The sequence below is a fragment of the Hippichthys cyanospilos genome, chromosome 5 (assembly GCF_059441005.1).
Source record: "Hippichthys cyanospilos isolate Australia breed blue-spotted pipefish chromosome 5, RoL_Hcya_1.0, whole genome shotgun sequence".
Taxonomy (NCBI): domain Eukaryota; kingdom Metazoa; phylum Chordata; class Actinopteri; order Syngnathiformes; family Syngnathidae; genus Hippichthys; species Hippichthys cyanospilos.
Genome location: NC_142373.1, coordinates 293,957 through 321,117, shown reverse-complemented (window position 1 = coordinate 321,117; position 27,161 = coordinate 293,957). Strand labels below are relative to the sequence as shown.

Sequence of the window (27,161 nt, the reverse complement as noted above, 5' to 3'; positions counted from 1 at the left end):
CAACAAGAATCATTTCGCTTTGATAAAGGCAACTTGTGAATTTGTATTGGTTTTGAACCTCAGGCTCACATCCTTTGTTTTTCTGCCCTTCTTACACTTGGTTCCTTAAGATTAAACAAGTGATGATTCACAGTTAAATTGTTGAAATTTGCATCCAATATGTTTTCATGTCTACAGTACAACCAACCAAATGAATTTTATTATAAAGTTCAGCCTCCTGGTACAAATAAATAAATAAATGTGTATGTGTGTACGAAATAGAAAATGTATATATGTAGAAACATATAGGAACATTGCGAGCCATACATCAAACTTTCAGTAAAGTGAGGTTGATTTGCTTGTGGGGACCCACTCAATCTACATGGGGACGCTACTGAGACAAAAGTTCATATTCTGATCATTTATACACACACATGTACGGGGGTCAAGGTTGGTCATCTGTCGGTGGCTTCAAAATGAACATGGTAAACTTGGAACTTCTCGTTGCACTGTTTTACCGTGACACTCATGAGTCAACAACGAGTGCAGGCTTCATCTTTGTAATTTAAAACGTAAAGGGTTATTTACAAGGCCATAATTCACGTTTCATAAAACTGCCAGGACATCTGCTGTTCTTGGCGACCGTGGAAAACTGATTCAAGTGAACTACTGTCTGACATGGGTCACCAGACCAAATCAACTGTCATCTACAAATCAAACAGACTTAAATATTGTTGGATCAAATAGACAGAGAAAAGGTGAACGGTTTTATTGTAACTAGAAACCAATCATTGTAGCACCTGTCTTGTAATGGCATTCCTGAAACTATGTTACCAAGAATGCCAGAGAATATGGTCAGCACACTGAACATTTTTTTTTTTTGGTCTGTAAAGTAAGGAATGTTATTCTACAAGACACCTTGACCCCCAAGGGTTGAGCTACTCAAGGCTTGAATAAAACCCTTTGAAAAGATGGATTTTTACATTAATGGACAGCCATCCAACAAGTTGCTTCTAAGCTCTCTCCACATAACCCCTGGTGCCCCCACGGAGCGCTCTCCCCAACAACAGCCCCATCTCTTCTTTGATTCCCACCATCATCTTCATCATTAGAAGATGACATGCAGGGAAGGCAGGTGGGCAACTAGTCAGCCAGTGAAGGCAGATTCTCTGAACGTGGAAGAACAAGCAGCTTTCTTAACGTGCATCCTGAAACTCGGGATCCTGCCGAGTCCAGTGTACACTTGACACAGCATGGCTACCGCCTTGTTGACATCACATCCGACAAGAAAATGAACATGGAGTTAAAGTTCAATAAGGAGGATCTTCTCCCTTTCTCTTAACGCTACCGGGAATTCCTGTCTTCAACAGACCCTGGCAGACTCCGGCGTTTCCTCCTTCCCACAGTCCCAATTCCAACATCACTATATGTAAAATGAAAGGGCCATTGCAAATTCAAATTTGTAGTTTCCAAGGCAGAGGCCCTTGAGGTGTTGTGTTTAAAGCCTAACAGTCCTTGCAGCCTACTGACAAAACTACTACCCCAAATGATTTTATTCTTTTTTGCTGAATTCAAACATACAGTAATTGCAAAGAGCAGATTTTTTATCAGAAATAAGATTAACTCAGTATAACCTAATTTAGCTCATTAAGATTAATCCTATAATTTTTTGGTAATACAGGAAGATGTTTGTATATTTATTTGGATTTGCACCAAAACAAAGGGGGTTCTTTGTGCATACACTTTGTTCAATCCAGTGACAAAAGTCAATGGAAAACACTTTTACAAAAGACCATAACTAAACTAATCACCCAGCTTTGATGAAACAACCCTTACCCTAAGTCACTCTCACCCATTTTTTTAACAGAAAACTACCCACCAATTAATGCAATGGGTTACTATATAATAATTACATAATAATAATTACATACTAAGTTTTAGTATTGAACTATTTTGGTCATGTGAAAGCACTGATTAAAAAAAAAAGGAAACATGAAGTAAACAATAGTTTCTTTCTATAAAACTTCTGCCAGTAGGTGACCTATACAAAAACCTTTGAAACCATGAACATTTTACTGTCAAAAAACAAAACAAAACTCAGGGCTGTTGTCTAGAAGTCTTAAAGTTTGAAAGTCATAGCATATTTTGCTTGAGCTTCTAAATTCCTTTTCAAACCTCCGCCAAACCCATTTGTTTCCTGTACAATCAAAGCTTACTAAAATGGAAAAAAAAAGGTCTCCACGTACTGTATGTATCCTTTTAAATGACATGAATAGGATGCAAAATGCCTTGTGAAAAAACTTGCAAGAATACCACCTTAGTAGAGTATATGTGGAATCACTACTGCCACACATTATCAAGAAATATAACCTTCTAAGCTTCGACTCCGTTGCAGAATTATGCTTTCTACAATTAATCTAAAGATGTAAAAATAATCTAGCAGCTGAGTCACTCAGTCACGTTGTTGAAAGACACAACAGCAAGACCAGAAGCTCAGTAAACCCTAATTTCAAAATTCCTCTTTGTAGAATGAACTTGGGACAGTCAACCTTCTCTATGAAATGTAAACCATGGAACACATTGCGATTAGAAAAACAATCCATCTAGAACTTTAATATGGACGTATGTGTAAAGATAAACACTGGCTAAAGAAAAAACAAAAAAAACAAAACACTCATCTACAGTATGTGTGGCTTGCATTAAATATTTAATTTCTTTTAAAATGATAGACATTGTACATTTTAGTGTAACACTTCTACGGAGTGGATATCTATGTAAATGGGATTATTTAATGTTTCAATTGTGTCCTTTCTTTGGTTTTTGTATTTGACGTTTATTTAAAATTTTCAGTCACCATGTCATTTCTAACCTGTACATGTGGCTGGATTAGTGTGTTACAGGTTTCATTTGCCAATAATGTGTTTCCGCTTCATAACCCGAGCACCTTAACACCGCACCTGCAGGTTCAGCCATGCAAGCTGTTCTCCCCGCAAGGCAGGTGTGCTCATTTCCAAACGAGCAATTATCATCTAGATCACAGGTTTATTATAGTTAATTTTTTCACTTGGTTAGGTTTTGAATGGACAATACATTTGTGGTTTTGAGGGGAACCCTCTCTAGGCCATTTATTTAAAAAAAATAATAGCAATGTACATGCACTTCCCATGCCTCTTTTCTATCATTGAGTTTTGTGTAAACATCCAATGTTCACTGACATTGTTGAATCACCAACATTCATTCTCCAGGTTTATCAAGTGGCAGAGACATAGGCTAGAGTCACACTGCAGGGTTTAATGCAATATTTATTTATTTTTTGTGAAATCCGATATTTTTGTGAAGTGAAAGGGCCCAAAAATGTCCTGCATGTGCATGAACATCAGTGTTTACAGAAGTATCTAGCAATATTAAAATGGAGTTAGAACATTTTACTTCTGTCAAATTTAAGAAGTATATTCCATATTCCATTGGGGGGGGGGGGGAGGGGGGGTCATGTCATTGTGTGCAGTGCCAGTAACATCACTTGGAGCAAGCGTGATCAAGGAATGACAAAATACACCTAACTCACCCTTTTTAGAGCAAAATTGTGACATTTGTGGCTTGTTGAATACATACTAGTCGGAAGAATAAGGGTAAGTATGCAGTGTGAACTTAGCAGTCAAGAGAGATTAATATTTATTCTGCTGATTTACTGCCACAAAATCTGACACTGACATTATATTTTCACCAAATACATATACTATACTAAGCTGGCATTCTTGCAATCCTACATATTAAGACAGGGCATTTTGCATCCTATTGATGCCATTTAAAAGGATACATACAGTACGTGTAGCCCTCTTTACGTAGTGCAACATTTTCTACTCTTTGTAAAAATCACTTTTTAAAGTTTGCATCTGCAACTGATGAGTTGTGCATATCCAAGTTAGGTCCAGCGAAGCTGTTTTTAGTTAACTTTCAAACTGTTACTTTCAAATTTTAATGAAGGGGAAACCCCTTCATTAAAATGATGTATAATACACCAATAATACTGTTTGGTATGTATAAACTGAGTTTGAAAAAATACAGGTCTCATTTTTGCAGTTACAAACAATAAACACCACTGTTCCCTATTTTGCAGAAAATCTTTAAGAAAGACCTCAGCAATCCTATGTACAATAGAACGTGTCATAGCTCTCATTCACTGTATATGAAAATGTTAGAGCTTCTGTGGCATCTTCTCTGGCTAACAATGACCCTAAATGATACAAGATATAGACTATGCAAACTACCAACTGAAATATTTGGAGATGATGTTTAGGAATGACGACTTTATGATTGAGGAGTGAATTTATCTACTTGATGGAAGGCTCAGTCATCATTTGCGAGTTTTGGCAGCCTGTTAGAGAATTTTCCTCAAGTCGCTTGGGCCTTTTTTGGTGCCAAGCACATATTGAAACCTGGAGTTAAACATACCCACATACTTAAAATGTTAAATACAAATAATAAACAGTGTGTCCATGGGCGAAATCAATATTTCCTAGGAGCTACTCAAGAGTTTAGTCATTTGAGACCACTTCAAGGCAAAGCAGATCTTTCAGTGTCCTCAGTAATAACACCCCAAGCACTCAACTGAGGTCATGTAGCAGTTGACAGTTGGCCGCATAATTTATGTAAAATTGAAAATCTCTGGTGTCGGACACCAGTTCATGCATAGGCCATAGCTCATATCATGCCTGTACTGCCACAGCAAAAAGGTAATAGCGCGTAATAATGTCATGCACTGAACATCTAATCTCCACTCAGCTGCTTGCACCACAATGAAACAGGTCCTTCTCTGCTTCACTGGCTCATAGCAAGACCAGCAGAAGGAAAGGCATCAGTTTGCTAATTCATATGCATCATTGACAATGTTAAGCCCTGTGATCACCAGGCTATACAGTTTGATACACTTTTGCACATTTTAAGTTACAAATAACAGCACATTGCAATTAGAGTTTGTTGTTTTAATTTGACATTAACTTGTTTACCTCACATTTGGGATCTGATTTAAACTTCTTTGAATCATACACAGTTTGTCCCCCACTGCTTAAACTAAATTGACAGTAGGTGTGAATGCATTTTGTGCACTGGGACTAACGAGTGACTCATCCAGGGTATAACTCGCATTTGGCCTGAAGACAACTGGGATAGCTTCCAGTTACCAATTAATAATGTGGTCAAACTGAAAGTGAGTCGACCTATTCCTGCATTTTAAAGCTTTGACTTTCTCAGAAATTGACAGTGCACCTTATAATCAGGTGTGACGTATGTAAGGATGTTGAATTTAAGTTCAATGAAATTTGACTCATCTGCTGTATTGGTTTGTTTCCTTTTACACGCCCTAATGAGTCTTTTGACAATGTGTGCCCTATATTGCCGCAATCAAAGATCACGTACAGTAATTGTTACTGTAACTGCCAAGCTGTTTCTGCCGTAAACTTGTCGGTTGCAAGCTGGTGGTGGACTTCCTAAGCCCATAAGGTATCCACACAATGCTGAAAAAGGCTAACAGGCAAAGTATCCTTGAATAAAAGTAGCTCAGGTCAACAGTGTTTGAGCACTTGCCTGGTAAATGTGCGCATGTGCGAGCATATGTATAAGAGTGTCTGCCTATGTAGGCCTATGCAAGTGAGCGAGGTGCCTACCCTCCCTCCTACCGTGTCTACTGAGCCACCGTGCCATCTGGAGAGGAAATCGAGTGTGAAGTACAGTATAGTTTGGGAGCAAGCTCCGTAGCAGTGGCTCAGCAGTTAGTTCATTAGTTCCAAATTTCCAAGGATTAGGACTGAATCTCTAAGGCAAGGAAGACTGAGGGGGGCAAGGGGTGGAGGATAGAAGGACCCATGTGGGGAAAGGAGACAGAGAGACACACGCCAGGGAGGGGAAAAGTGGACTATAGGGCAACGAAGAGACCAGGCGGGATCCCTCTTAACCCTAAGGAACCTGCAGCAGGGGGACCAGGACAAGAGGGGGGTAAAGAAGATGGCGAGGAAAAGATGGGGACATAGGACAGGTGTAGCTGTCAGTTCCGCTCCAGGGTTTCAACTCCCCCATCTCCTCCACCCCACTGATCATAGAGATATGATGAGATGTGTAAGAGTGTTAGACCAGTCAGCCTTATCTTCCCTCCCTTTTCTCCCCTACGGGTCCATGCTGACACTTAGCAAGCTCTCCGTGGCTTTGACCCTTTGGTCCATTTCTCATCCATGCTTCCTAAGCAGCCGGTGCAACTGCCAAGATGGAAAGTGGACATTTTGGGAGTCAAAGTGGCAAGAAATTAATGTGGGCGCTCAGAAAGTGTATGCTCTCAGACCAACAGCTTCACTTTAGAAATGGTGTCCAAAATAATGTTTCAAAACCTGTTGTTGGAGAGCAAATGGGTTTAGAAATAAATGCTTGACTGAAAACTACTAGGGAAAACTATGATATTGACTACGACAGATTTACCAAAGAGTCTTGGGTTCCATTTTATTTGTGTATGTTTGGTATGGAGAGTTTAGGTCATTTCATGTAAGCAAAGCATCTTACATCGAGGGGAATCCTTGTATTAAAAAAAAAAATCATCCCTTTTCAGGATTTTTTTTAAGTTTGTGCATCCATTAGTATTGCACTGAAAAAGGGAACAAGCTCTTTTAAACACTTTAACACAACATTAAGATTAAGGTCTATTTCCCAATGACAATACAATAACAATATTTTTAGTATGATTAAATACTACTAAATACTATTTTTGACTTATTGGGGGGGAATGTGTGGACTCCCAACAAAGTGAACTGTGCAAATATAAACAGTATAAATATTAAAAATACTATGCAATACAATAAATGTGATGCAATACACTACTGGATACAACCACCACAGTAAAGAAATGATATGGTATGCCTCAGCATTACCAACATGCATTGTTATTATGGGGTGCGTTTTGATATAGCTGTAGCACTACATGTCTTTGCTTGTTTGATGTACATACAGTCAGAATTTGAAAATTCCTTCTCCAGCCTGAATGGCTGCATTCCTGTGGACTAAAGCTGTGACATCATCACGGGGTCACAACTCTGAGCTGTCAGTCACGCGGGCAATCATCTTATTGTCTTTGTCTAACTACAGGAAGGGCCTGCAGCCATATCAATCATCTTTATTATCATGACTTAAAAACCTTTGTTAGCTCACTTTGTTTTCTTTTTTTTTGTACCCGGTCCCACTCTTTATCCCGCTCTCCAATCACGATTTCATGGACAGTTCATGAGGGCCAATGGGGAGGTGGTGTGGGCGGATGGAGAATGCTTTTAACCTGCTGCATCTGCTGCTTTCCCGCTGCTTTCCCAGTGGGACATGGTCACCTTGTTTTAAAGGAGGCTTGGGAGGGGGGCACCGCTGCTTTTATATCACCATAATAGGGAGAAATGTGCTTGTTTTAAACATCTTATTTAGGTAGTTTGCCTTTAAGGGATTGAGTGTGAAAGCACCTGTTGGTCCAAAAGTTCTAATTCATCGTAGGTCAAAAGCAAAACCATTACTGAAATCAAAGTTGGGCATACGAGTGAATTTGTTCAATGCATATAGATATTAACAATGAAAACGGAAACAAATAATATTTTCACAAATCTGCACCTTTAACCAAATGTGCACCAACACAAATGTTGTTTCCTTGTCCTAGTGGTTCCTAGTTGTAGTTACGACAGTGATTTGGTGAAACCATGATTGATTTAATATTTGCATCATCTTTCTCTTGTGCTAAACAAAATTAAGCACAAAATTAACCACCTTCAGGGGGAGTATGAAAAGAGTAACAGAGGCAGGACAATGATTTTGTGTCAGTCTTTCTGGGAGCATCATACGATGTTCATTAACTGACACTCCCTTCGCACACTCTGTTAAATTGAAAATACATTTTTTAAAACAGTACATGAGATGCTGGTACCAAAGTCATTGTGTGTTGGAATACCACTACTTTTGTCGCAAAATGCTCATGCAAAAGTCCTGTTAAAATTGAGTGGAACATTTGAATAAACATGGTAGAGTAATGGGTTACCAAAATTTTGGCAGTTGGTTATTTATTATTATGATTATTATTATTATTTTTTTTTTGGGGGGGGGGGGTGTAATCTTACAGAGAAACAACTTGATTTGGTAACTTGGGATCGCTACCTTCTTGTTGAGGGCAACACCATCCTCACAGTCCAGGACTGCACAGTCAACATCAAGTGTAGCCAGTTTCCTCAGCTTTCGCTCATCATTGCCGGGGCAGTAGAGCACGGCTCTGCGGGGTATATAGGGCAGTGCAGCACCTGCAGTGCCATGGTGGTGACGCCATCCACTGGGACACAACCTGAGCCAGACACCTTCACTGTTAACCGAAACAGATATGCAGAAAATAAGCACACAAATGCACATTAATTCACATATTTTGGCATAAATTAGAAGACCTTATAAAGTATGATTGCAGGGTTGAGGACATTGAATAATTTAAGGTTGTTGTTGCATTCATTTTCATAATATACACAACCTTTATGGTAAACATAGTGACTACAGTGAAAGTCTATTGATGTTTGTTTTTAGGTTCTGTTTTTTTTGGGGGGCCCATTTGCCCTTCAGTTGCTCACTGAATTGGAGGGGGATATACTGTATGCGTTGACCTGGGCTTTACTTTTCTTTTGTTGAAGACAAACTCACCCAAACACTCAGCCACTCATATGCAAATGTAGGTACACGGATCAGTGTCTGGGGGAGTTGCTTGAGGTGGTAGTAGATGTAGCTTAGTCATGGAGTGGAGCACAGATCTCAGGGAAGGCCGAGTTTAAATGAAAGCAGAAGAAAGAAGATGATAGGAGAATGAAAATATAGTATATGATCCTATGCTCCCCATCCGTAGAGCCAAGTAGTCTATGCAGTATGTTTTGTCTGAGAAACATAGCCCGTTTGAACTTGTAAAGGAAATACAGGCCAATGCAGCAAAGCAAAATGGGATGGTGAAAAGAAAAAAAGTACTCTAATGATAGGGATACAGAGGTCATGATCTTGCTGATTCCTGAGAGTAATTATGTCAAATATACACCAATTGAAATAGAGGACGATCAACAATTTCCTAAAACCTTCTTAAATCAAAATTTTCAATTTCCACACAGCGGAAGCAGGACATCACTGACTGCCTAGGTGTGCAATACATGGACTGCCACTGCAAAATTATATACAGAGGAAGTTTGTTTTGTGGATGTCCTGATTCACAAACTTTTGTGATTGGGGGGGAAAAAAAAGGTTCAAAGTGAAATAAAGTGGGGTTACACACTATTTTTGATCTGTAAACGGTCACTGGCCCCAAAACCATAATTTGGCTCCATGCCTCAAATATTGTTTGGTCACACAATCCAGTCAGAAAAGGTCTGACAGAAAACTGCTGAGGTTTAAATGAGTGTCTTTACTACTTTCAAAATAAACCTATTTCACACACAGTGGCTACTTGAAGCACTAAATTGCAAGAGATACATTTAATAACAGTGAGAAACTCTTATCTCTCACCTCTAAATCTCACTGAGGAGGATCATATTGTTGCTGGATTTTGTCAGTGTCCCTTTGTGAGATGGCTACAAAGGAAGGATGAAGGGCTTTTCTTTTCTGGTTTTACAAAAAGGGTGGAATTATTCTCTTCTTCACTTGTCTTTTGCTTTATAAAAAAAAAGAGATAAAACCACTTCAACAGCCACTTAATCCTGTCAACAACGCTTCCACATGCCCTCCAGTCAATACTGGTTCTAATCTGCGTGTGACTTGTGTAATAGCAGATCCACTGAATTCGGAAGATTCTTGCATGAATTACATAAGAATTTGGATTGTGTGCAATAAGCAATCAAACTCACTTCAGGCATTCAAGAGTAAGAATAAGATCATGTCCAAGATTATATTTACAAAACAGATATGATGACTGTTGTCAAGTAACTTTCGAATCTTCTGCGACACATAAGAAAAAATATTTAACGGGATTACTTTCAGTTATAATAGCATCTTGCTGGTAATTTTTCTGTCCTGCATAAAAAAAAAAAAAAAAAGGTCGCCAACATGCATTGCTCCCGTAATTACTGTACATTAACAATGTATTTCTCTTCCTGTCATTTTTCCGGTTTTCATATGTAAGGTTATGATAACAGGGTTGTGAGGGTATACAAGCATCTGTAAAGTGTTGGGACAAAGCCACAACAGCGGCGTTTACTGGTATGAGATCAGAAGCGAGTGTGTTTGTGGGTTTATATGGTCCTGGTTCTCATTAGCAATAATGGCAGCGACCATGGCAGCAGACACAGGCCAAATGGCACTGAAAACAAGGCAAGGATAGGTGGAAATGTGGGTCCATGTTTTTGTTTCAAGGGTGAAATTAGTGTATATATTTGGGAAACACTGTGTTCATCCTTCTTATTAATTGGTTAAGATGAGCAACACAGAACAACAGAAATACATACTGTAGAAGGCACCAGAATGATGACATTAAAACAGAATTAATATCCCATTGCGTGGCGAATACAGTTCAAAAACCCACAATTTTATGTTGTGTTTTCTTTCTATGTCACCCGTGTGTTGAATTAATTAGCCTGCAGCAGTTGTTTTACTATCACAATGTTATAAGCATTTCCTGTAACTCTACAGACCTCCAACTGGCAGCATAATGGCCTAATTCAGGTGGTAATATTCGTTGTACCACATGAATGATGGCAGATAACAAGAGGCAACACTCCAAAAAAGAGGATGACAACATCCATGCAACTAATATGTAGATTTACACAATTACCCCCAGCATGGAGTTGCAGACAGATGCTGTGTGGTAAATTTTCAAAATTAAAGATTTGCCCTCCCCTCAATAGTCATTGAGTGATGCATATGCAAACTACAGTACATTCTAATTTCACTGGTTCTAAGGACTGTCGTTTCAATTTCAGGAGGAGGAAATCATTGTATCTAAAAGCGTAATCATGACATCCAGATGTAGAAAATTGTCCACAGGTGGTGGTGGGGACATTCTGAAATAGGTCACCAATATTTTTCTAGTTTCATGGCAAACTGTTTGACAGTTTTGACTGTCAAATAAAAGGAGAGAAAATTTCTTCCCAGCAGGATACCCTCGCCACGCTCCCTTCGTGTGTAGTGAACACAACATGCTTAATAGTTAAGAATGCTTATTATTCTTCTTATTATTATTCCTACTACTATTAGTAGTAGTAGTAGTAGTAGTAAAAGTATTTTATATCCAAGACAGAACCTTTCTATAAGGAATCCTTGTTTGATTTTTTTTTTTTTTTCCCAACTCATGACATCTCCTGTTAATGAACAGGGATGCACCTCCTCCAGTACGCCCTATGCACAACCACAAGAGTAAAGTAAGGAAATGATGTCTTGATTTGTCATACATTTTTGCTTAAACTGCTGCTAGGGGCCAGGCAAACAATTATTTTGATCGTTAACTAATCACTGATTATTTTTATGGGCCATTGACTAATAAGAACAGATGTAAATTACTGCCTTTGCACAAGCAAGCTGCGGTTCATAAATAATTATCATCAGCTTCTCCTTTGAAGAGTTTAAGATATTTACGTACACTGTAAGGTAAAAATAAAGACAATATGATGGTACATTCAACTTTTAATGAACTTTGTGGCTTGCAACATCATTCTAGACATGTTTATAAATTATGTTGTAAATCAAACTGAAGGCGATACTCTGGTTTTAAGAATAGTATCTGTAAACATTTAGTATGTTTCAAAATGAAACAAAAAACAACTTACTGTGAAAAGTTAGAAACAGAAAAAAAAATATTTTTTATTTATGCTTTAAGTATATAAATCTAGCATGCCATTTGGTTCTCTTATTTCTAAGCTTTTAGATGCATCACTCTGTTTGCAGGTGCGCGAATAAGAAAGGGAGAGAGGCAGGATCACTAGAAAGCTAAAGTGTGTGTACTGTCTTATTTTTTGTTTTGACATTAGTTGTAACTGTAGAGTGTTATTGTTGTTGTCACACTTGAGAACCCTGACTAGTACCTCTGTGATACAATTGAGACGCTAACAGAGGTGGGCACTTCGTCAGCACTAACGGACTGTTCGCCAGTCTGTTGCCGACGGAACAACGAATGATGGGAATTTTTAAAAAAAATGGTGAATTAAAAATGTCGGCGTCAGGATAGACATGACATCAGATGTACGTCAAACATCCGTCATATGTCCGTCAGCCCACTACGCCCCTATTTGCTTAGTGAAATATAATTCAACTGACTTGCATGATTATCTCTTATATTGCTGCATTTTTATACTACTAACAGCGATCAGCATGCAGTCAATGTGACAATAGTCAATTTACAGCACCACCAAGAAGTGGAGAAACACGTTCAGTTGAGTAACATCTTGTGAGCATTTGGAGAACTACATTGGGCTGGTTTTGTTTGCTTGTTTGTTTTTTGATTTATTACAAAAAAACATGTCACCAGCTCATAAAAAAGATTGTGTAGGTTTGTCAACACTCTATATTGACTGACATGTTTTTTGTTTTTGTTTCGATGTATCTGAAAAAGGTTACCAATTTATACTTTCTACATTAAAACACCCCGAATGTGTTCACACATGCTTTTCAATTGGACAGCAAATAAACACAATTATCGGCAAAGTGCAGAGTAAAACACTTTTGTTGACAGTTTAAATGAATTTATCATTAAAAGTCAATTGAGAGGGAGGCTTAAAAGAGGTCAAATAAGTCGTTCCATTTGAAGAGAACATAAGGGGGTTAGCTTTTAACTTAGCATTTTTATTGACTCTGGCAAAACAAAATGAGCGGCCTCCGTAGGATTGTGTCCTCTGCATTGGCCATTCAGTCCTTCTGAGGCCCATTGTACTACTTTGAAGGCATTGAAAGGAAACCCCACTGGTGGAAATGCAGTGGAACAGCCCCACAACAGGCCACAACTGTTCCCTTATGCATGAAAGGCAGCCATATAAAAGACAAGATGGACTTCTGAGGTAGCAGCAAAAACAAAGACAACAAAAGTGCTGATCACGAGGGGATGACACGACTTGTCTCAGCAGAAGGTGTCCAAAGAAAGGGCGGAGGGACAATAGCACTCCTGGCCAATGACACGTTGAAGAATTGAAAAATCCACACAAGAAGTGTCTTTTCAATTCACTAAACCCACAAGCGTTGGCAGAGTGGCGGCTGGACCCTGATCAGACTGAAAGGGGGTGGACTAAAACAACCACAGCAGCGTTTTTCCTTTTAGCAGCATTTCCAAAAATATCCCCTGGTTCTGTCAAATCACTTGGTGATGGCGGAGGCACACCAGGGGAATGGCTTTAATAAGGATACACCAAAACCAAATCAATGTGGTGACTTCCGCTCCTGCAGCTTCCCCTTTATTCTTAATCTGTTGACCGTCAGAATGGTTTCTGTTTGTGATCCGCCAATAATTATGCTACGGCCAAAACGCCATGGTAACTGTCAGACAAACAAAAACATGTTTGCTTTCACTGAGTATGACTCCATGTTTTGGGATGGACTGACTCTTTTGGCTTTTAGCAATAGAAAATTTGGACTTATTATTTTCCCATGGGCTCAATCGCCATGAGGCATTAAATGTGGGAATTATATACAGAACACACATACACATACACACATATATTATATATATATATATATATATATATATATATATATATATATATATATATATATATATATATATATATATATATATATATATATATATAATCCGTTCTGCGGTTGGGGTCGTAAGGCTAATTTGCCATATGCCGGGCAATCCAAACCTATGTTAAATAGCTAATATGTTTAGAACCCCAGGTAAAAACATCAAAATTGTACGTGCATATTAAAGAATTTTATTTATAAATTTGTAATCTTTTGTCAGCAAAAAGAGAATGCTCGTGGTTTACCAACTTAAACGGATTTTAAGGCAGGGACATAAATGTGTTCATTCGTTTATGTTATCGGTGTCGAACGCCAGTCCTCGAGGGTTGGTATCCTGCAATGTTTTCCGGTTTTCTCTCCCCAACACACCTCATTCAAATGATTAGCTTATTAGCAAACTCTGCAGGTGCTTGAAAAGTATCCTAATCATTTGAATCTGGTGTGTTTGAGAGAGAGGCATCGAAAACATGTAGGATATCAGCCCTCAAGGACCAGAGTTCGACGCCTGTGGTTTGTGATAAAAGCGTTTGAAAATGCTCAAGATTTGAAAACAGTTATGCTACAATTTCCAGTAATATATAGCAACGTTGGTATGTGAAAATTATTTACCATTGGCAAACAAAATCGAGTGTACACTGGACTGTGATTCATTTCAGTTGTAAAGCCATAACTTCATTTTGGAGACTGAAAATGCAGTCTTCTGAAAATGCGTTTCAACATGGAAATTATTGACAAAACAGTGCAAAATATGCTTATGTAAAAATATAGTATAAATATGCTGTTAGGTTTGAATTTTACCTTGTATGCATTGAGCAATTTCTTAATTTTGTAGGAATTTATGTATGCCCATATTCTGATGTCAACTCTTTGAAAAATGGAAAAGGACATATGATGAGATTGTTCTCAATTAAACAAACCTGGAACACCTTTTTTCACATATTTTATAATGAATTAGCATTCTCAAATATTTTCTTACAAATTGAAGGCCTTATACAGGGTTAGGAACACCGTGGTTAATGCTGTATTGCCGATTGGTGAACAGTGTAACCACAAGTGAGAGAAACTCCTCCACGATAGCCCAGGGCTTATCCCACAGTTCTTCAGAAATACCCATGGGGCCTTTGACTGGCCACCCCCTGTCTGATTAACGGATCAATGTGGTAATTGATTAGTGAAGAGGAGGTGGGAATAATTACACAGGTCATACCCCCCCCCACACCTCTAAACCCCAAACAAAAGGGGAAAACTAAAATAAAATGTAGCAGTGATAGCCTGAAGCCAGGCTGCTACCCATCAAAGCCATGGCAGAAGTGAAATAAAGCCCTCGGCCCATTCTGCAGTGAGCCCTGTCCTCCCTCCCCAACTCTCCTTTTCTCTTGGTAATGCTGTCTGTAAAGTGACAGGAACCATTCTGGGAGCTGCTTGTCCACTCACCTTCATAAAACAAGCCATAAAGCAGCAAATAACAGGCTTATATGGCTTCATTATGCTGCCTTTGCAGGTTCACAGCCTCTGGGCTGGAGGGGTGAGGGGGTTCACTGGAGTTGTGCAAAGGCAGGGTTGACTGTTGGCAGGAAGGGCAGGCTGGTTCTCGTGGAACGCTTGTTGTCCCAAACGCTGTCAACATGTCCATGTTTGCTCAAGAAGATTACTTGACACTCCCTTTATCTCTGGACTGCCTTCAATCTCAAGACGGACAAACAAAGCGGTACGACTCACTCCAAGACTGGGAGCGATGCCATGAGTAAGGAGACTGACAAACCCTAATTGCAATGAAGCTGGGAGCTTTTTAAATAATTTTCAACTTTAGTCTATTGAATACTCCTAAAAATGTCTGAGCTTCCTTTGTTTTGGGAGGGCGGTGCTCTCATTTTGAATTTGATGCCTGAAACACAGGTTACAAAAACTGCAAAAGACAGGAAAATACACCTGTTTGGAACATCCCACAGGTGAACTGATTAAAAATAGATGAGTATCATGAAAGGAATATATATGAAATGCTTAGTTGTTTGAGAAGTTGAAATGTGTGAAGCGGTCTGGCAAGTTTACATTTTAAATATACGGGATTTTGAAAGAAAAGGACCACCCAGATTCAGCACAAATTTCAAAAGCCTGTATCTACTGTATGATGTTAGGGAGTTTTTTTTTTTTTTTGTCTTTTGTTGTTTCTTTGTTTTGTTTTTTAGCATGGGTAAGTTGCACATCTTAGAATGCACCAATAATACTAAAAGATATGTACGTAAGTTTTTGAGCAACATACATATGCTGCCATCCAAGTGGCATCCTTCTGAGGGACGTCCAGATCTGTCTATTACTGAAAATGTGTGCCCTATTATAAAGCTTAAAAAATGCAAACAAACAGATGCTAGGCAGTTGAAAAGCTTAATTTGTAGATCAAGCAAGAATTGGAAAGAATTCTAGCTAAGCTTCAACAAGTACCATTACTTTGTTCCCAAACACAAAGTGTTTGTAATATTAAAGGAAAAAATATTTATTGTATCATATTGAAAAACGCAACGAACATTGCATTCAATCAAATATAGAAGAGACGTGATTGAATATTGTTGGTTGTGTCTTTGGGAGATGATTCTCAGCACCAGCAGCCAATAAAACTGGGGAACCGTGCAATGGAAAATTAGTGACCAAAAATAAAAATAACATATACTGTAAAGCTTTCAACGTCAAACCTTCATTCGTTTCTAGAGAGAAGTAGGTTTTGCACCAAAACCTAAATCACAGGTATCAAACTCCAGTCCTTGAGGGCTGGTATACTGCATGTTTTTGATGTTTCTCTCTCAAACACACCTCATTTTCAAGGACTTGCAGAGCTTGATGATGAGCTAATCATTTGAATTAGGTGTGACGGGGAGAGAAAACTGGAAAATATGCAGGATACCGGCCCTCAAGGACTCGAGTTTGACACTTATGACCTAGACCAGGGGTTTCCAAAAGTCGGTCCTCGAGGGCCGCTGTCCTGCATGTTTTCCAGGTTTCTTTTCCTGACATACCTGATTCAAATGATCAGGATCGTTATCAGGTTTCTGCTGAGCTTGCCGATGAGGTGTGAGCTTGCCGATGAGGTGATCATTTGAATCAGGTGTGTCAGGAAAAGAAACCTGGAAAACATGTAGGACAGCGGCCCTTGAGGACCAACTTTGGACACCCCTGACCTAGACCAAAAGTGGAGGGCATGACTTTATGAAACCCAGATTTTTAATAGGAGACAATATCAACCTGGAGGTAGAATGCAAAAGCTGAAACTCCCAAGTAAAAAAGGGGGAGTCGGAAAAGATCACTTTGGCCTTTCTTCTGAACTCTTTGCTGTACAGATCATTAACACTGGCACATCTCTGTGATGACAGGATGGCTGAAACACTCTCATCAGCATGACAGTTAAGAAGTAGTGCTTGGTCGCTTTACTACAGTCAGTGCACTATTAATCACCCCCATCAACACAAGATATTTCAAAGGTGCTAAAGCAAGAAGAGGGGTGGTGGGGTGGCAAAGACCGGTGCACATGCTGCATGTGAAGCCGACTGAGGGTCGGTTAGCAGCACCAGGATTATAGAATATGGCTAGAAAGGAGGCAAAGGAGAGAGTGGAATATTTTCTCCACAATTTATGGCACTGGGATAATCTGTCATCACAAAGAGGGACAGACAGCAGGAAACGATCAGCCCTTACTTTTAAGCAGCCTCTCGGTCCAGTTCAGGCCACTTACCTTAATACTTAGAAAGCGAGACATATGCAAGGAAAAGAATGACGATGTCTTTTATGACTTGAATGAGGACTACTCACTTAAAACTAACCCGTTCAGCCTGGTGGTTCAATACATTTCAAATCTTTATCTGGAAACGAGTGGGTGTAAATCATAGTATGAATGGCCTATAAAAAATAATCATCATCAATTAGGTATGGTTTAAAGCAACTGGGGGGATATCAAACAGGTGCAATAAGACAACAATAAAACCCTTCTGAGTTACAACTCTCAAGACACCCAAGTCAAATTTAATTAAAATGGTTAATTAAGCAAGATTCAATGCTACTGGTAAAATTCTGACTACCTTGTGAATGTAACGGTAACATTCCACAGCAAATTTAAGGAAAATGTCTCATTCAATATAATGAAGGCCATCATTGCGCCAAATCAAATTTAAAGACTTTAAAGTCCAGTGCTGTACTTAGATCTGGTGATGCACTGCTGAGCCTGAGACCAAATGACCAGCTTTTTCTATCAATAATTGAATGAATAACTAAATAAATAACAGAAATGACTTTTAATTTGTCCCATCTACCGTACTATTATACAGAAAATGATTGATTTTACCACAAGTGTTCCTACCAGAAAATAAAATTACTAGAAGAGAACATTTGAGGTGGTGAAAGGAACAATGTCAGAACAGAAGCTTGGCCAACCTGGGCTGTAATGATGAGCCTTGTATGTGGCTGCAGCTGAGACAGTAGGTCAGATGGTAGATCAGACCGTTAGGATATTTGGCCTACGATCTGATGTGCTCTGCCGTTTGCTTTACCTCCCTTCCCAACCAAAACATGCCCTCATATCACTGACTCTGACTTCGGAAACAGTCAAGCAGATGGGTGCGCATTAAGTTCCACTTAGGAAACAGAAACTTAAGAGAGGCGCATTGCATCTGAGTTGGATCTCTACAAATCAGAATTGGAACCACAACTAGAGAAAAGCAAGAGAAAAAAAAAGGAGGAAAAATTGGACATCTGTGTCTTTTTTTTTCTTTTACTTCATCTCATGTGGGCCATGATGTGTCATAAGTTTTTTTTTTTTTTTGGGGGGGGGGGATTATGGACTGTTTAATTAAATGGACCACCATCACACAAACATTAAACGTGAATTCACTAATGCTCATTGCTGCACTCTCTCCCTTGTAAGTTGCCTGTGCCCCCAAGTGGCCACATATGAAAATGACACCTGTGATTCAAATTTGCAGACCAAAAAAACCCACTGGTATTTGTATGTTTTTAATTAATTCTAAAATGCATGTCAACCCCCCTAAGATACGGTCAATTTGGACATGTCACTACTGCCCAGGAAGAATTTTTAAAAGGAATTTAAGCTATAAGTTGATGCACCCTATAGTGTTGTAATGACAGACACTTCATTCTTTTGACCAACGGGGATGCTGCTTGCCCTCGACTTCTGCCCGGCCCCAAGCCTTTAATTAAGACTGGCTTAGGCCTGATTGATCCTGACACACCAGGAAGTTTCTTGAAAATCTGACTGCCAAAACCATGAAAGTATTATATAGGCCAAAAGCCCCCTCCAAGCCCCTTCTGGCACCCTACATAAAAAGATTCCAACTGAAACCCTCTACATTTTTGTGGTATGCTGTTATAATTAACCCTTAGCTACCTTCTGCCACCTGTCCACATTAATTATTATAGGAGATGTGCTATAATGCCACATTTCCTACTCTGGAACCCCCATATATTGGAGGCACACAGACCAAAATCCACCACGATGAAGAAATCAGCAGCATATTTCCCATAACAAAAGTAACATAAGTCGGAAGCAGGATTTGTCAGGTTTGTCTGAGCTTTGTGTGACGCTCCTGTTGTGCATATCTACAGGCACCGCATGGGGGGAACTTGTGCAGCTGTTTTCGCCACAACAAAGCCACAATGGACTCAGGCAGCAATAGCAAAGTCAGTTTCATTTCTAAATTGTTCCCATATCCTACAAAATGACTGAATTCAACTTGAGTGAATGTCTGAGCTCAAGGAAAAAAACAAACAAACAAAAGAACAATATTGAGTAATAACTTTGTGTAAGAAACAGAGCTTAAAAAGGCCAAATCTTAATGGTTGTCTTGGAAACTAAAGAACAAATTACAATTTTGTTGTTCTGTATGAAATCTTGACAAAATCCAAAATGCTGCTTAGAGCAGAAGACACTGATACATGAGTTTAAGGTAGGTATACAAAAGAGAAGAATGGTTATCAATGTCCATATTTTTATATTAATAATGGAAATTACTGATTATTTGAGAGAGAGAAAATTCACCAAAATACATTATGTTAAGGACATGTAAACAGAAAAAAAGCACTGTTTGAACATACAACATGAAATACCTCCAAATTCCACATTAAATAAATAAGGTTGTCTCAACACTGCATCACTGATAGCAAAAATATGAATAAAAGATAATGATACTAGGGAAAACTGTTAACGTAGGTTCCCATGTTCGTATTGGAAACCAGGGGAAAACAAAAACACACACACGAACACACACACACACATACACAAATGTGGAAAGTGTCAAAGAGCAGGATCATACCCTGGCCTACCTCCCTATTTATTAAGGGTGTGGATTCGGCAGGAGTGGGCATGAATCAAGTGCCCCCCTTCCTTCCTTTACAGGGTGGACCATGGAAACACATGATCCCATTTTTAACTTGATAACATATCATATCTCAGCATCAAATTGAAAATAGCAAGCATATTCCACTACTTCTGATACAATCATCAAAGTATTCAAGATGGGTGTAATCACGGTTCGCTTATAAAAAAATAAAACAAAATCATTGTAACATAAAGTACCATTTAATAAATTAACTGGATACTTCAGTGCTTGATAACTGTATGACTACTGTATTTCTTTAAAAGGCCGAAGAATGAGGAAAGTAAGGGAAATAGTAATTAAAGTGTTGATCAATAAACTTAAAAATCCCTTTCTGTCTATATGAGATGGCAATTATCATATTGCCGTTCTGTACAAACGCTACCGAAACTGAGTGGGACTACAAAGTTAGACTGGTAATTTCTCAATGTCGGGGAAGGTATCAGAGCAATAACAGAGCTGGGAAGCTACCTGTGTGAAAGAGCCTTTCAAATAAAACAAGTAAATGTCCGGGGTTTTATATTAAAATAATAAGATCCAATCTGCTATTGTGGTTCTGATGTACTACTTTTGATCTCTGTGTAAAAGAAGCAGATGCAACGAACCATATTTGAGCAGGATCTTTTTCAGGGTACTCTGAAAGATATGTGGGAATCTGATACCAAAAAAAAAAACGACAAGCTGCAATGAACAGAAATAAGAAAAGGTCCCAGCTGGAATCATATAGCAAAGAGAGTTTTCTTTCTTTTTTTCCCAGTACAGTGCTGTATTTGTACACAGTTAGAAGACCATTTAAAATTCAAGTTGGCAATGGTGTTTATCTTTTGTAGTGTTCACAAAACAAATCAGGAAGGCAATGCTGATGTAAAGGTACGGAGGTGTGTGTGTGTGTGTGTGGGGGGGGGGGGGGGGGGGATTCAGGAAGTCATCAAAAAGATTCCACTTGGAGTCAGTAATAGATTTCCTGACCATGGGTGTATTATGGGTGTTCGCAGAGTGCTGGTGGAAATGTCTGCTGATTGACACAGGCCACATTTGACGTGGACATGCTGCCGACTATTTGGATTGGAACGCTACAACATTTTAAATAAATGTTCTAAGGAAAATTGCGTTCGTCACAAGAATAATAGGAAATAGAGCCTTTTCTAGACATTTTTGCCTCGTGTATGTTGCTATTTTTAGCCTGAAACGTTTGTTATGATGTTCTAAAACAATGACAAGTGACACAGGCAGGAAGCTTTTAGGTCAACAAGTGGAAGAGGGAAGCTTTGAATGAAGCCTGTAAAAGTGAAGAACTAGGCGCTGTTTGGTAAGAGAAAACATTTGAAAAAAGAAATCAACTGAATTCCTCATTTTATTTGATTGTCTTATTGTATTTAATTGTATGATGAGTTTAATTATTACTTTTATGTGTTTGGTTTCACAGTTAATGTCAAAAGGATGCCCAGGGAAGTCAGAACCACATTGACCTCACATGCTTGCTGGACCAGTAACACCTTGAATCAGCGGAATTTTCAGATCCAGAACATGCAAGGATCATTTGGTACATTAAGCGTTTTCCTTAGAACACAATGTTTTTTTTTTTTTTATTATTTTACATATTTTTTTTTAAGATCCGTTGATGCCAAAATCAAAATGACTATTACATTTCAATTAATTACCTAGTCCAAGGAAAAACATGGACAGGGACAGGGACATGGACAGTAGAGCAGATCTTCCCACTCCACTTGCTTCATGAGTCCATTAACTATATGAAACATTTTAGTTTTAATCTTTCCCATGTTCTACTGCAAGAAATGTCTTTCAATTTTTTTTATTTTGTTATGTTTTCTGAATGTCATTAAATGTCTCCAATTAAAGATAGATAGATAGATAGATAGATAGATAGATAGATAGATAGATAGATAGATAGATAGATAGATAGATAGATAGATAGATAGATAGATAGATAGATAGATAGATAGATAGATAGATAGATAGATAGATAGATAGATAGATAGATAGATAGATAGATAGATAGACGACTTGGACCGCTGAAAATGTTACAATGTTACACTATGTTTTCGGGAGCCACAGCTGCCCAATAGGGGCCAGAACAGAATGACTGCAAGATAACGTGTGCAATGGGAAAGCAATAGTGACAGGAAGCGATTGCCACGGATGCCAGACATGACAGACAGCAACAGTGAAACAGAGAGAGTGAGAGAGAGAAAACCTTACTGAGTGGCAGAATGTGTTACCCTGCATTCTGTTGGAGAAAGTTTTGACAGATTGTGGCTTGGAAAACAGCCGCCAAGAAGAGCATCCGGCATCATGAAGTAATTTAATGGGGACTCTCAGTGAACTCTTGACGTTTTACCACTGAATTGGAATGAGGATTTTCTGAAAGATTCACCTTACTTTACCCAAAATTGCACCAGTTCACAAGGCCTTTTTGATGTCATAAGCAATATGAAACAATGTTCAACCATGTTCGGATCTTTTTTTTTTTTTTTTTCCTGTGGAGGAATGTACCCAGTGCTTTACTATTTTCTTACAAGTTGATGTATAAAGGTACATCTGAAAACTAACAATTGACAGCAATATATTGAAAAAGTAAATAAAATAACTTTTACATACAGGTGTTTTAGTAGTTAAAGAAAAACAGTTATTTGGTTAGTACCAATTAGGACATTAGTTGCATAAACCTGACGTCAGTCGGTACTCAACTGATTTGATAAACAGATATCCGTGCACAAACTTCAATGCCTGATGGGAATCCTGTGAGAGCTCTCCTGTGTTTGTTTCATCGTATTATGCTGATTTATTCTTGCTGTCCAATAACATGATTTTTAAGCAGTGAATATTTTACATCTGCTTCATTTAACGCCATTTCTTATGCCCATTGATATTCCCTTCGATGAACTGTTAGGCTCTTGCATTAATTGAAATGACCACTGCTTTAATGACTACTGCCTGCCTTTAGGCTCTGGCACTTTAAACCAAGCAGTTGATTCCTCCTTTCCATTTTTAGGCCGCACAGAGCATCATTTAGCTGTGAATTAATTTTCGTGTTTGGATCAACCCTGCTGAGGTGTGATGCCACAAGTGCATAATTACAGAAGCGCTACGTAAGATAAAAGGTAATCTTTAGTCTTGTGGGTATTTACGGCCAGACGCTAAAATCCGAGTGAGGCGTCAGTGGAGGACAATGGAAGAATACATCTGCTGGTTTGTGAAAGGGCGTACGCGGAGGACTTGTGCAATTGTGTTCATGTGTGTATCTGGTCTCATCACGGGATGAGACACGCACCCACAGCCACAGCTCAAACACCAGCAGTCCTTAACAAGGTGTGTCTAATGCTCCTATTTAATGTTTGGGCGTTCAGTGGCGCGTGGCCTAAGGTTTTTTTTTTTTTTCTTTTGGCAGGGGTGCGCCAAGACACTGACAGCTGTGGCCCAAACTGCAGACAAAAGCCGAAAGGAAGTACCGCATCATCGAAGATTGGAGTAAAACGCTATACTGATTTGTTTGTGGTCAGGTCTATATGTCAGAGGCTAATTCAGTGCTAAACCTACTTTTCATGGTATGAAATTGCAAACAAATACAATCGTGAAAAAGTAATAACATACGGAACGTTTAAAATAGAATGCACATAAGTTGGAAATTGCAGAAAAAACAGCTACAGTGTGAATCATTAAACTGTGAATATGATAGAGTAACCACTAAGCGTTAAATATAGAATACCGGACAAAGTTTAAAAACTGCAAAAAATTCCATCAAGCCTTGTATCAAGTTTTGTTTTTTTGTTGTTGTTTTAATTCTCAGTGTGGACAAAGTGATGCAACACTTCCCCCTTTGTGCTGCAAGGGAAAGTAATCTGATGACTTAAGCTCATGCCAAAGATGTCGCTCGCTTGGGCTATTTTTTTTAGTTACTTGGGTATCTCAGATCCGTGTTTGAAAAAAACATTGGCAAAGGAAGGATATGCAAAAGTGCCATCAAAGAGTGGTTGCCAGTGAAGACAACAGTTCCAATACAATATCACATTTATCAGAGTGCAACTCAACATGTGCCACTCATTATCGAGGCAGATGACTAACTCGCGAGCATGGCTAATATCAGGTTGTTTCCACTCTGACGCTATTTCACTGAATGGAAAAAAGCAGAAAAGTGCTACCAAGTTTGGTAGAGTTTTGCTCTAACTATGCCAATAAGCATAAGCTCAGGATCCAGAACTCAAGTCCTAACCCCTAAAATTGTCCAATGTCAACACATCCGCCAGAAGATTGAACTGGCTTTTGAAAATATCAACCGGTTTAGCATGAGGGCATCAAACAGACAGCTGCGGATTTATTATCCTGTCAATGTGTGTTGTGTTTTCTTGTGTGTGTGCGTGTGTGTGTATATTTTTACAGCTTCACTTGTGTATTGTTCCGTTTTGTCCACAGCTGCAAGTGAATAAATGGCTAACTTTATTGCTAGTAATGCAGACCTACGGTACCAATCTTGACTGACTGCCACCTCTAGAGGGATATCAGAATATTACAACAGGGATCAGTTCTCGGTCAGCCTAAACGTATGCATTTTAGAGAATGACTTCTGCACAGCTCTTAGAATTTATATGAGCTATGTCAATTTAAGGTAATTCCAGTGAAGAATTTGTGCTGATAAATGTTCATGCTGTGTGTGACTTCCCATGGAATTTTTGGGAAAACACTTGCAGCGATAACAAAATAGGATCTGAAACACCATTGTTATTATTCATCTTTTACAACACTTAATATGCTTCTACTTTGATAGGCCTACAAATAATTTTGAAGGAGTAGTAATTCCTTCATTACAACAAAGTAACATAAAATGTGTGTGGAAAAATCCACAAACTTCTGTCGAGTATGAGTCTGTCTGAACAATTTAATCAAAATCAATCTGCCTGCAGCCAAGTATCGCAAATGAGAATCTGCTCTCAGGTGCCTTATCTGCATCAACAAGGTGAACTAAATAAAATACAGTGGAGTCAAAGATGAAGACATTGGGTAATGGGCATTTGGCAAAATTTTCTCTATTAACATGGTGTGGATTTAGCTCATTATGCAAAAACTAACATTGCGGTCTCAAAGTTGGGTCCTTTCTAAAAGTGCTCCATAACTCCAAAATGTTTGAGAACCCCTGCTCTAGATGAAACCAAAGTTGTGTGTACTTGATCTGTTTAACTACAGCACAACCAGCCTAACCTTCGGGCAAAGCATGACTTCACTAGCATGACCAAAGATGCTAACACTGGTGAAATAAGAAGCAATCATCAAGCTACACTATAAGAGTGCAGACTCGAACTTCTACAAATGTACATATATATTTGTTGTCAAATTGAATATGATGCTGAAAAAAAGCACTTATGTTTGGCTTAAATTATTTTTTTCTTTGTTTTGTTTCCGTAAACATTTGCAATGAGGGTCCTTGGATAATTTGCTTTCTAAAAGGGGTCCCTGATTCAATAATGTTTGAGAACCCATGCTTTAGCGCACTGACGTTCGCAGCTCTGGGGGTCGCAGCCTAAATTATTTAAAGGTGATTGAAAAAAAAATATTTGGCAAACAGAAATCTTAAGGATCAACATCAATTAGCATTATCAGTCCAATTTAATGAATAAGGATGAGCATGCAATTAATCAGTTTGTCTGAGTTTAGTTTGTTTTGCATGCAAATGATTCACTTGTCCGATACAATAAATTACTAAATCATGCAGAAAAGATTAGAAATACTACCAAGACAGGGGACATCGATTACCGCAGCATAATCAACTCTGCATTTCTGCAAATGGTAAGAGTCTGTGTCTGATGAGAAAGTTCAGGCCCTCATTAATACGAGTGGCTGTGTCCTTAGAGGGCATTAGTACAGGCATTATCTTGTTGTGCCAGACAGTTCCGTAGTAAACACCCTGGCAGAGGGCCTCGTCCTCGTAGTAAACTGATGTGACTGCACAGTCGCGACAGAATTGTGGAGCCGTCCTGGCACAGAGATATGGGTCATGCTAGGTTGTCCTCTCGCTCACCCCGGCAGTCGAGCCCAAACCCTGATGAGATTAGCTTGGCCAGCCAGGAGGCTCAGTAGTTGCGAGAAGAAGAAAAAAAAAAAAAAAGAAACACCACTGATTGTGCGGGCACGGCCGTTGGATCCCCTTGAACTTGCTCACTTTCCCTTGTATTGAGCTGTAACTTGAATGGATCCAACCATGACTGATATCCAGTAGGCGCAGGGTGGTGACAACACAACTTTAATATGCACCGCTTAAAAAAAGACTAAATCAACACCTAAACTGGGTTAGGGTTAGCCTTGAAGCTTAAGATTTTGGGGTTGTGTCAGAGAAATCTGACCTCTCGACCAGTCAGAGTTAAATTACTGCTAAAAAATGGGATTAGGCAGCTTTGAATGCCAGGGTAATCACTCCATCAGCACTGGCCAAGAGAGAAGCCCTCTTTAAGGCGAAGAAGGGGTGGCTTTTATATAGCAGAGCGCTTTGATTACAGCACAGTCTTAAAACCCGCATCCGATGAGTAAAGACAAGTGCTTGGTCCTCCTTCGCGTTTACTGGGTGAGTATGCCTCCTGGGTTCCTGTAAATAAGTGACGTCACAGAGCTTAATGATGCCCAGACGAGACTCAGCAGGGTCTAAAGAATGGAGCGAAACAGTCAACTGTACTAGTTCTTTACATAATCTCTTAGCACACTGAGTAATGAACATGAGTATACGCTATTCCAGGGCCCTATGGTGAAGAAACACATTCCCCTATCTGAGAATGACTGAAGTGAAGATGTTCAACATGATCTTCATTTATGAACACTGCTGGTGTGTGGTAGTGACAGTTGTTTCCAGTATAAAAAGGCAAATCATAAAGCCCGGCTGGAGGAAACAGGATAAGTGCTTGAGCCAAGGCAGTAAAAAGCTCTCTGGGAAACTTGAAAGCCACACAAATTAAGTCTGCGTCTGCCATCTGGAAACAATAAACAAACAAAAACCCAGCAGCCAAACAAACATCATGGAAGGCAGACAGCGATGCAAAGATGGGAGTGCAAATGAGTGACAGGGAGAGGAGAGTGCAAAGAGATGCGCATCATTAGCGGACACTGATGGGAAAA

General features: G+C 39.0%; 1 protein-coding gene across 2 annotated transcripts in view; it reads right to left on the bottom strand.

The window, feature by feature from the left end:
• The window catches only part of LOC148423085 (citramalyl-CoA lyase, mitochondrial-like), a 61,758-nt gene that overhangs the window by 21,812 nt on the left and 12,785 nt on the right, over positions 1–27,161 (bottom strand). For both annotated transcript variants that reach the window (XM_088415484.1, XM_088415485.1), the window contains exon 2: positions 8,146–8,344. In XM_088415484.1, coding sequence (XP_088271610.1) covers positions 8,146–8,344 — 199 coding nt within the window. The remainder of the gene's footprint in view (positions 1–8,145; positions 8,345–27,161) is intronic.